Source organism: Orussus abietinus, unplaced genomic scaffold, assembly GCF_000612105.2.
Source record: "Orussus abietinus isolate OABI.00-Male unplaced genomic scaffold, Oabi_2.0 scaffold134, whole genome shotgun sequence".
Taxonomy (NCBI): Eukaryota; Metazoa; Arthropoda; class Insecta; order Hymenoptera; family Orussidae; genus Orussus; species Orussus abietinus.
In genome coordinates, this window is record NW_019394377.1 from 45847 (window position 1) to 58129 (window position 12283).

Sequence of the window (12283 nt, forward strand, 5' to 3'; positions counted from 1 at the left end):
CTCCCTTCTATGATAATTCCCGAGTTCCCCGGCTCGACGGTGTCCGACGTTGCAGCAACGAGAGTCGTTGTTGGAGGATGAAAATGTGTCTAAATAAATATACATATGTACAAAGTCACTCACCAGGTGCGAGTCCCTCGTGGTGAAGGTGACGGCGTCGCTGGCCCTGGGCTCGCGACAGTGGAACTCCATCTTCCCCCATGCAGCTGCACCTGCAGCGCCGCTCCTGGCAGCCTCTATCAGCTCCATTCGGATGCCCTCCGCGGTGAACTCCACCTGCGAGCAGGGTTAGTTCTTTACCCACTCTCGGATAAAATCCCGAAAGCCCGAGAATCCACTCTCGACCGCTTTGAGAACCTCGTTACCTGTTCTTAGAGCTTCGTTCAACTCTTTTCCTTCTAATTTCAGTTTCATACAAAGTATTGCTGATATAAGAAGCTTTCAGGGGACGAGCCTCGACGCTGAGGAGCTTTCACGCCGATTTAACCCCCGCACACCTCGGGCCGACCTGCTGGGATTTGGCGGGACGCGTTTCGGGGATCTCGGAAAAAAAGGAAAAAAAAAATAATATACCACCCCCGGGGGGTTAATTAAACTCCCGGGGGCGTCGCGAAAAATTAATAACTCCTCGTTAGACCGTAATTACAATTTGTAAGCGATTCTTCTGAGCCTGTTTTTCCAGACACTCGCGGGGTTTTCAATTCCTGCGCTTTTCGCCAGGCCCTTGCAAGCTCTTCGGGGGTCGGGCTTCTCCCTCGAAGAGGGATACTCCTAGAGGAGTATCGAAACTCCGCGAGGCTATCTTCTCCACGTTAAGCAGATTAATTGTTATTGTTACGCCGCTTAAGGCGATTAAGATGCGCCACCGTCGAAGTTAACACGTCGTCGGATAACTCGGTTCAACGATGCTAGACTATGCATCGGCAAGCTGCACGCGTACACGATGCAACTGCATTTATGTGCATCCTACCCTTGTACCCAAGTACTGGCAATTCCGAAAAGTGGAGCGATCCTCTCGAGGCCGTGATAATAATTTATAAACGATTTTTATGTCCTTCCTTTCATCTTTGAGGGGCATTCAATTCCTACTCTTTTCGCGAGAAGATCGTAAGCTCTTCGAGGATCGAGCTTTTACCTTCAAGAGGTATTCCCACCCTGAGAAAAGAAATTTCTTTCATTCAAAGGAAATGATTTCTTTGAATGGTGCCCAGTTGGATGAAATAACAGGGCTTTGGCATAAAGAACGTATAATTTCTCAAAAGACATATTTGGCTTTCATTCTAATAAACGATGATATTTCGCAAGTCTCTTTAAAACTGTAATGCGATTAAATGCAACAGATAATATAGTGGAATGTTTTATTCGATCTATTGAATGAAATTGTTTGTTATTAGTGCGTCAGATAACGATTGGGCTAACTCCAAAAAATAATTTCCTTGGAGGGAAAGAATTCTTTTCTCAGCGGAGGGGTATCGAGACTCGACGAGGTCACCCTCTCCATGTTAAGCTGATTAATTGTTATTGTTACGTCGCTTAAGGCGATTAAGATGCGCCTCCGTCGAAGTTAACACGTCGTTACGTCGTCGGGTAACTCGGTTCAGCGGTGTTCCCCTTGACTATGCATCTGCAAGCTAGACGCGTGCACGATGCACCTGCATCTAGGTGCACTCCATCCTTGCCCCCAATTACCTGCAATCCCGGAAAGTGGAGTGGTCCCCTCAAGCGAGCCGATAATCGCGAATCGACCTCTCGAGGCGCGACCTCTGCAACTTCCGTCATTACAGGACTCAGGGAAGAAAGAGAAGGAATAAAGAAAAAAGGAGAGGGACACGGGGCCCGCTTTTATCTTTTAATGAAAGCACGCGGTGGAGGCTCCGACGCCGCGGGAAAGCTCTTTGCCGAGAGTCGAGGGCTCGGCAAATAACATATTAGAAATGCATAACTTTCGCGTAATTGCTTTTTCAAGCGGCGGCTTAAGGTCGAATATTAATCGGCTCTCCTTATTAATTTCCATCCCCTCGGTTACGCGTATCAGCTCGGCTTCTCTTCTCGTCCTGGCAAAGATGCTTCGATATTTCGAACACCCCCGAATATCATTTCCTCCCCTAGAAAGAAACAACGGCATTCGAAATGAAAATCCGAAAAATGTGCACTGCGCATCGAGGAACCCCATTTCCATGCGAGACTTTCCACAAAAATGTTGAAAATTCTCAAGAGAAACCGCGAGAATTTTAGTCAGTGGAAATATTCCCACAAATTGCATACAACTGGGTGTCCGTATGTGGTAAAACATCAGTGCACGTAAAATTTCGAAATTAAGCATTTGTACACCTGAAATTCCTATACTTATGTATTAAAATCTCCAACGCAATTGTATACCAAATTTCGGAATATTGTATACAGTTCTGTATATTTTTTTTTTATATTCTGTGAATTTTTTGCAGTTCTAATAGATTTCTTTAACAGGGTAGATTGACGAAAGAGCACCTTCCTTGGTCAAAGATCGCCGCGAAACCAGAAGTCTCAACTGGGCCCTTCTTCATCGGGTGGAATGAGCCGGTGCATTCCTCATCGATGAGTTCCTGGCTCGAAATTCGACAGGGAATCTTCGAAACGGAGGCAAAGGCCAACTTCCAAAAGCGGATTCCTACCTTACGAAGGCATCCCACGAAGTTGTTGATCCCCTTGGCACCCTGAAGAGACCTGGCGTCGGCGCCGCCCCCGACCAGAAGACGATCACTGGCCAACCTGGTGAACGAACCCGCGGTGTGCCCGTGCTCGGCATAAATCCCGTCCACGACAGCCGAGAGCTGGAAATCAGAATCCTTTCGTGATAAGCTAACCCCTCTCGATCGTAAGTCCAGGCTTTGGTATCCTCCCTCCCGATGAAAAAATTCTTTAGGTCATATGTGCCCATAATTATGAAAGTGGTCTGTCATATATTTTTAGTTTCGAAATTAAATTGAATTAATTTCGTTTAAAATAATATGGCGTGAAATAACTGATAAACTCATTTTTTTTTTTAATTTTGACTTAGACCACTTTCATAATTATGGGCACATACATTAGCGTTTTCGTAATATTTTTCTTCTTTTCTTTTTTTCACAAATAAAATCCAAATACTTGCATAGCCCCTTAAGGTGAAGTGAAACATCCTTCAAATCAGTCGATTCGAATACAACACTTTTTTTTTAAGGGTATTAGGCCAAACTGTCCAAAACTTTGACACATCACTNGCATTTAGAAAAATCGTCTTTATCGACGTTGATCAAGTTCCTCGACGTGTTTCACTTTACCTTAAGAGAAACATTCTTAGGGCAGTTCAAATTGAACTCCTAGAGTTTAACATTTGGTTTGGTATTAATGTAAGCCGGGGCATAATTCAATTTTTAATAGAAAGTGATTACACGTGAGAACTAGAGAAGAGGAGAACGAATTGTCATTAATAATCGTTGGAGGACGAAAAAGTCTGGGAAAGTAGATTCTAAATTAAATCGGATATATATATTTATCTCCTAGCGACACAACGTGTGCGCTCATGCGCGTGATCTGTCTCGTAAAAGTAAATATTGAAGAAGAGACGTAGGGGTGGAAAAAGAAAAGGGAATCGAAGAGTCGAAAGACACGCGCTCTCGGGCTCGGCCGCCATAAGTCAGCCGCGCCATAAATACCATTTTCCCAGACCCGGTCTATGAAAAATCCCACTTACGGAGAGGAGAAAGACGAGGATGACTTAGGCGCGTCCCCCAGCCTCCGCGAACCGCGAAGTTGGGAATAAATATTTCCCTCGGCGGGGCCGAAGTGGCGCAATAAAAATCGGGGGAAAATCATTCCGAGGTTAAAAGGGGGTTCCACTCGTCGACGATAATGGCGGTCGATCTCGAGGGGTCGCCGTTCGTCGGATTTGAAATCCAGCGGATCGAGGGAAACGGAGAAACCGGGGATGACCCGAAAGAGAGGGAGAGAGACGGAAAGCTGCGAGTGGTTAAATAATTAATGCGGCATTAGCCGGGATGGAAGTTTCACCAGAGAAAACTCGCCGTTTGAAAGTCCAATAAGGGCCCTTGGCCCCGTTTAAGAATCCGAGGGAAAGAAAAGGAGAGAGAGAGAGGCTCTCCTCTCCTGAAACGCAAATCTCTCGAGTGCGGCGAAAATTTCGATATCGCCAAATTTCGGGATAAATCGCTTTACCTGGCTCTTCCTTTCCTATTTATTTTATTATTATTATTTTTTAATATTCTACGATTTGGTCCTCTTATCGCGGGGTTTTGCTGTCGGGGTTGTTTTCCGGATTTAAGGTGAAGTGAAACATCCTTCAAATCAGTCGTTTCGAATACAACACTTTTTTTTAAGGGTATAGACCAAACTGTCCGAAACTTTGACACATCGCTCCTGATCATCTAAGAATTGTCCTGACACATTCAAAATTTGGATTTTTCAAACAAATTTTTTAACTCATTCCAGACCAGAACCAAAATGGCGTCGAGCTCTCATATTTCGATCGATATATAATTATCGAAGGCTCTGATATGAGAATCGAAAGGGTCAGGACAATTTTACGATAATTTAGAATACTCTGGTAATCTATAAACTCGCATTTGAACGGGATAAAGGCAAAAAAAGTGTTGTATGCGCTTCTTTGCTAAAACGATGGTAATACGAGGTCTCGGAGTGAAAATTTAATTGACCTGGAAATCACAGATGGCGCAGGGAGTCCCTCCGCAGTCAATTAGGGCCCAGAAGGCACGAATCCAGAGGATTTCTGGAGTTTTACTTCGATTTCTTCATAATTATTGTACGAAAACGACAGGTGGAATATGCCATTTGGTACAATACACAATATAATTCGACACAGCTGTCAATATAAAAACGAACGTCGGCAACGTAGGCATTTAGAAAAATTTTCTTTATCGACGTTGATCAAGTTCCTCGACGTGTTTCACTTCACCTTAAATCGAGGAATTTCAATGGCCGATCGCTCCGATATTATACGGACAGTTTTTGGACGAATCGCGAACAATAGTAGGTCGTTCACTTCCATAGGGGGCGAGGGCTAATTCGACTAATCCCACGGGAGAAAAGGCGCGAGTCGCAACGGCTCGTAATCGGAATAATAATCCCAGGGCTCCCGAAAGCTCCGAAAAGCTCGAAGTCGCCGTTTCGCGCCTCGCCGGCCTAATCTCTGACCTAGCTCGTCGGAACTTTTTAATTAAGCCAATTAATGGCCCCCCTGTTTCGCGACAAATCCCCGCCAACTAGAGGGGGCACATATCAGGGTGTCGCCTGGTTATTAGCCGACTTCTTTTCCTCGTAATCCTGACCTAAGACTGCTGGAGCCGATAACGAGCGACGAGCTTTTCGCAACGCTCGGACATTCTTCGAAATCCCTTATCACATGAAGCTTGAAAATAAAGGTGATATTAATGTGGCGTCAAAGAGGTCTAGTTTATGAAATGTTTCGGCAAACTGGGTGTACCGAAACTCGACAGTGTAAATACGGAAACTATCAAGAAGGTCCCGAGACCCATGACATTTCGATTAAAAAAAAAAAAAAATGAAAAAAAGAACACGTACACGTTTCAACGAAAACGTGAAAAATGGCACATAGAGGTTGGGAATTTCACGGGATTTCCTCGCTACGTCAAAATTCAATATGACCGACCTGATTTCTATTTTTAAATAATCTAACATTTGATTACAGAAAGTATCTAGTATAGAAAAACTGCGGTTTATAGGGAAGAACACCCAAAAAGGAAAGGGACAAAAACGTACCCGCTTCAACCCTTCTCGAAACCGAAAGGGTTAAGAGGTAACGAGGTCACCAGCTTCGAATAAATCTGGCTCCGTCGATGGTAGCGATTTATTAACGTCGGATAAAGGGTGTACGCGGATTTCGAACAAATAGCGACGAGAGGCGAGAGGGCACCTCGCGTAGGGATAATTCATCGCTCGGGGGAAATTAATCGTCCCCGAATTATCTTGATCCCTTCTGACCGATTCGCCCGGGTCGGGGCTGGAATAATTTCTGCCCTCCTCGCGACAGTTTGAAATATTTACTCGCCTGTGTAGCGATTTGCCGATCGTAACTCGCCGACGTGGAAATATTGGAAAAGTTGGAGGCACGCAAATTCGAGCCGCCCGGCCTGGGGCGATTTTCCATTTTTTATCGAGCTTCCTGCGCTCGGTCGGGATAACTCGCGTCGCCTCGCATCTAGGGGAAAACCTTGCCGGGCAAGATGTATGGGGAAAACGGGCCGTTAAGCGAGGGAATGAAATTCCCCTAAGAGCGGTAATCGGGTTTGAGCGCGACAAGAGGAGCGACTCGAGTGCAGCTACTCCGAGGAGTAAAACGCCAGGGGAGGGTGCGATCGAAAGTCGACGTTCCAGGACTGGGAATAATTCCCGCTGTGCGTTTCACTCGGACTGGGGAATTTCCACTAGTTACTGAGATTCTCAATCGTTTCGCGATTGACTAATTGTCGGTAAAATTACATTGCTCATTAGAGATTCTCCATAGAGCTCGGAATCCTGCCTGAAATGGTACATACATCCGTCGCAACTTCGCGCATAACCCGAAGGCAGGGGCATACCGTGCGTTTCTGCCGCATCTCGTTGAGGTGGATTTAAAATGGTGCATTATGTATCAAAAGCTGTCATTTTCAGGTGTAAATTTACGCCCGTTCCGCCGGGCGTAAATTTACCCCGGGCGTTAAAAAACGCGTTTTCAAAGGGGATCGGACCAAAAGAAATAAAGTTCTGGGTTTCGTTTGACTATACGTGGTATTCATGCAACGAGCAAGTTCTTCTGATACCTGGTGATATTTAAAAAAAAGAGCTTATTATGTTATTTCGACAGTCTGTCGAATATTACTGGAAAAGTTTGACGCGTTAGAGGTTTTCCGGAGAAACCGGATGCGTTTTCGCCCTCCCAAAAGGCAGGTTTTTTTTTTCTCAGAGTCCTGTGCTCGAGAACGCATCCTGGGAGCAGGGATGTTCCGTCATTCAGGAGTCCCCAGGTTCCCAAGAGAGAGTAGACGTCGATAAATTCCTCCGGGAGCTGGTCACGAGCCACATCGATCCGGAATTGCGTAATTGCTCGGCATTGCGGGAATCCGCAGGGTCCTACAACCGGTCGAAGGATCAACCACGTGGAACAGGAGCCAAGGTGATCCTCGGAGCCCCGTTGATCCATGGGGTCGCTCCTGCCATGGAAAATTCGGACATTGGGCAGAAATTTACTTTTCCCTCGACTCCCTCTCTCTAGTTCATCCTTTTCGATTTCACGTAAGAAATGAATAAATTCTTTCCAAAAGAATTAAGAAATTAAATTTAAAGATGAGTCTAGTCATCAAAGAACTCTTGCGTGAATGGATGCTTAGGGTGGACACGTCACTTTTGCGAATAGAAAATTTCGAAAGCGAGAAAATTTACCCACACAACAGTCGCGCACGCTGTTCGTGCGCGCCAAAGTTGACGTTCGCGTCAGGACCTACCTTAACGTTTCGACAGGTGATTAGAATTAAGAAATTAAATTTAAAGATGAGTCCAGTCGTCAAAGAACTCTTGCGTGAAAGGATGCTTAGGGTGGACGCGTCAATTTTGCGAATAGAAAATTTCGAAAGCGAGCAAATTTACCCACACAACAATTGCGCACGCTCTTCGTGCGCGCCAAAGTTGATGTTCACGTCAGGACCTACCTTAACGTTTCGACAGGTGATTAGAATTAAGAAATTAAATTTAAAGATGAGTCCAGTCGTCAAAGAACTCTTGCGTGAAAGGATGCTTAGGGTGGACGCGTCACTTTTGCGAATAGAAAATTTCGAAAACGAGCAAATTTACCCACACAACAATCGCGCACGCTGTTCGTGCGCGCCAAAGTTGACGTTCACGTCAGGACCTACCTTAACGTTTCGACAGGTGATTCGCAAGAAATTGGGGTCTCCTCCCGAGCTCCCTCGAGTAATCTCTATTCCATAAACTGTCCGCAATGCGGTAAGACCAGTAAGACCCGTCTATTTGTTCGCGGGGGAACTTGTTCGGAGATGACGTTTAAGTATTACGAAGCACGCCGCTTAAAGTACTTCCGGTTCCAGAGGAAAAAGCGTCCCCCTCGGCGAGCTGGAGGGGACCTAATTAAGCCCTGGAAGACCGGGAAACTGAGAAATTCCTGAACCCCTTCCTTAACCCGCCGGAAAAGCTCCAAGAAAAGGAGAGATCTCCTAGGTAAGGAATAACGAAGGGGAGGACGAGTCCGCTCGCAGGTTTTCGAGACTACTTTCGGGTCTGGTTGCTCGACGCAAACCGCAGCTCATTTCGCGAGGCTGGAGGAGAGAAGGAAAATTCAATGTTTCCCTATCCATCGCAGAGCGAATCTCCCGTACCTGAAGAGTCTTAAGGTGATATGAAAGTGACGTCCGAGGGATCTCCGCAACTTTTCCCCGAACTAGATATTCCGAATTGGCTGATATCTGCCTCATGATTATGGAGACCCCTCGAAAGATCTCGGCACCCAAGAAATTTCAGTTCCTTGCAAATTTCTTCATACGTACTGTGCAAAATTTCTTATAAAGTGTATTTCCGATGGAGAGAATTAGAATGATTATCAAGGAATATCAAAGTTGTCCAGAACTGCTCCCAAGGGTGAATAATTAGTCCGCCCCCTCCCCCCCGCGGTATCATTATCTTCTCGATTCTTGCTCATATGCGACATGCTTCTCGATCTCGTTCTTTTCCACAGCTTTCCCTCGACTTTGCCGCACTGCGGAAGCGCGGTTAAATTATCATGCCGTTGTAATTCACCCTTCTTAATTCGTAATTTTCACGGCCAGCGTACACTCACCCCCACACATATACACATCCACACAGTAGACGTAAATCAACACCCTCTATCGTTAGCTTCGATGTTTCCCCACGGGTGAATAAACGCGGCGCTCCTACCGCATTGCGGAAGAATTATGGAATTAAGATTCCTCCGGGGAGGAAGGAGTCGGAGGGAAGGCGACCGGCCTCCTCCCGGAAGGCGCGGAAAACGCAGCCAACGCGAATCTCCGGAGAGCCAAAGAGGCCGGATTTCCGGATCGGAAAAGTCGAGCCGATCCCGCTCGGCTTGCACGAGAAAAGCTCCATTGAGGGCCGAGGAGGTCATGGAAATTTGTTTTCGGCCGTGCTTCCGGCCGTCCGGTTGCGGGGAAAAAAAAACATTCGCGTTTAGCGCCGACATAAGGATTTTCCGGCGCGAGCCTGGAAAAGGTGGGATAAAAGAAAATCTCGAGCAACGAGATTATTCCCACAAAGACGAAGCCCGCCAATCCGGCGCGGAAAATTTTGAATGGCTTGGGGGGGAGTCGGGGGTGAATGACTAGGGGGTGGAAAATTCATTGGAAAATGCGAGAGAGCAAGCCGAGTAATTCCTCCCGCGAGGCGGATATCGCGGCGGAAAATCTTGCCTCGGAAAAATCGAGTCAAAAGGCTCTCATTAAATTCCTGCGCATCCCCTGAGTGGACGCGCCATTCTTCCGGCAGGGCCGGAAGTGCGCATTGAGTGCGCAGGGGGTCGCACGTCTCTTGCGCAAATTCGTCTTTAAGACTCCCTCTCGAGATTCGATGCGTCTCCGGGAAAAGGAGGCGTCCGGAATGAAAACGGCGCCCCTCCAACGCGGAATGGGGGGCGGGAGAAAGAATACGCGAAATGAAAACGAGCATTCCTCGACAAACGACGAGGCGCTTCCGGGGAGGCCACTTCAACTACCCTTAATGGAAAGCAGCCCTGGAGGAACGTCATTGAAAGCACTTTTCACCCCTAATGACGGCGATCCGAAAAAGCCCACCCCTCTCAATCCGAATTTCCCTTCCCTTCGAGCATCCCTTTAAGATGCGTTCATCCTACTGTCAAGTTTCAGATTAGAGTTCCAGATCAAGAAAAAAAAAATGAAAATGAAAATACGAGGGTTCAATCCCTTGGACAGAATTGCAATGCTAATATTGCATGCAAATTTATGTGGGGTCTTCGGCATGCTCGCGTACTCGCATCTCCGATTTTCATTACATTCGAATGATGTACAATGAAAACAGAGACTAAGTCAAAAAAGACGAGAAATCGCCATTCTTTAAAAGAGGAGCGTCGCTTCTCTGTACTCGCGAGCTTCCTGCAAGCTCGAGGGAGGCTCGAGGTCGCGACTTCGGGGGGACAGCCGCGGGAATAAATCATTTCCCTTTTTCTCCACCCGCGGAGCTTTTAACGAGCTCGTAAACCGCGCGTGCGTGCCCGTGTCGAGCTTGCGGAGAGAGCTTACGAGCGACGCCGGAGAGTGCGTCTATCGGGTTTATTCGAGTGCTTCGAGCTTTCCAGCGAGAAGCGAAGCGGACTCTTTCGGGACGCAATGGAAAGCAGCTTCCTCCATCCTTCTACCTACCCCAAAAATATTCGTTTGCAAAAATAATTGCACATTTTACAAATGATCGATACTTAACTCTTAAGGTGAAGTGAAACACGTTGAGGAACTTGATCAACGTCGATAAAGAAAATTTTTCTAAATGCCTACGTTGCCGACGTTCGTTTTTATATTGACAGCTGGGTCGAATTATATTGGGTATTGTACCAAATGGCATATTCCACCTGTCGTTTTCGTACAATAATTATAAAGAAATCGAAGTAAAACTCCAGAAATCCTCTGGATTCGTGCTTTCTGGGGCCCTAATTGACTGCGGAGGGACCTCCTGCGCCATCTGTGATTTCCAGGTCAATTAAATTTTCACTCCGAGACCTCGTATTACCATCGTTTTAGCAAAAAGCGCATACAACACTTTTTTTGCTTTTATCCCGTTCAAATGCGAGTTTATAGATTACCAGAGTGTTCTAAATTATCGTAAAATTGTCCTGACCCTTTCGATTCTCATATCAGAGCCTTCGATAATTGTATATTGATCAAAATATGAGAGCTCGACGCCATTTTGGTTCTGGTCTGGAATGAGTTAAAAAATTTTTGTGAAAAATCCAAATTTTGAATGTGTCAGGACAATTCTTAGATGATCAGGAGCGATGTGTCAAAGTTTCGGACAGTTTGGTCTATACCCTTAAAAAAAAGTGTTGTATTCGAATCGACTGATTTGAAGGATGTTTCACTTCACCTTCAGTGATATGAGGTCCTGTAGACCCTGCGATACGTGAAATCCTTATGGCTTACAATTTAACGATGTCATTAAGGTGCTATGAAAGTGATATCAAAGAGGTCTCGTCTGTGAAACTTTTCTCCGAACCGAGGGTATCGAGTGTTGCAAAAATAATTGCACATTTTACATATGATCGATACTTAACTCTTAAGTGATATGAGGTCCTGCGGATCCCGCGATACGTGAAATCCTTATGGCCTACAGTTTAACGATGTCATTAAGGTGTTATGAAAGTGATATCAAAGAGGTCTCGTCTGTGAAACTTTTCTCCGAACGGAGGGTATCGAGTGTTGCAAAAATAATTGCACATTTTACATATGATCGATACTTAACTCTTAAGTGATATGAGGTCCTGCGGACCCCGCGATACGTGAAATCCTTATGGCCTACAATTTAACGATGTCATTAAGGTGCTATGAAAGTGATATCAAAGAGGTCTCGTCTGTGAAACTTTTCTCCGAACCGAGGGTATCGAGTCGTTTAGAACTTTACAACGTGATTATGGAGGCTATCAGGAAGGTCCTGACACCCTGTGGTGGGAAAGTAATAGTTGACTTAATTGAACAATAGCAGTCCTTTATCTAGGCGATGGGCAGCCGAATTCTCCACTGGGCTCGGGGTGCAACGAGGTCTTGTCGAACTTTAACGAGTTTGGATTTGATTCAGTCGAATACTGGAGTAGAATAGAGTATGACGTGTGTCCTCGATGACGATCAGAGAGAAAATAGGACCTCTCTTCTCGAGTTGAGCCCGAGGTCCTGGAAATTCGGGAAGGGAGGGACGAAATGTAAAGAGCGGAACTTTCGATAAGAGTCGAAACGTTCTTAGCTTCAATTAGAATACTCTCGTTACAGACCTCGTGGTCACACATTCTTCAGCCGCAAGGAGTGCGGGAAATCGGCTTAGGGGATACTCGTGGACGAACGGGGCGAATCTTGTTAAAAATGACGTCGATTTCTCCGCGGCGGAAAGCGCCTCCGGTTCTCTGGTGGCTTCGGGGAATAAAAAGGAGCCGGCGAGACAGGGGCTGTTTCTCTTTCCGACCGTCCGGGTGTCCCTTGCTCCTTTTTCGCAGAAATACCGCGACGAGAAAAATACCACCCTCGGCCCTCGA

The 12283-nt window shown here is 46.1% G+C and overlaps 1 protein-coding gene across 1 annotated transcript in view; it reads right to left on the reverse strand.

Moving 5' to 3' along the window:
* The window catches only part of LOC105695210 (neurexin-3), a gene marked incomplete at its 3' end in the record, with an annotated part of 160551 nt that overhangs the window by 41005 nt on the left and 107263 nt on the right, over positions 1-12283 (reverse strand). Inside the window, exons 8-9 of the mRNA XM_023432059.1 lie at positions 2652-2810; positions 124-276 (exon numbers count right to left, since the gene is read on the reverse strand). Coding sequence (XP_023287827.1) covers positions 124-276; positions 2652-2810 — 312 coding nt within the window. The remainder of the gene's footprint in view (positions 1-123; positions 277-2651; positions 2811-12283) is intronic.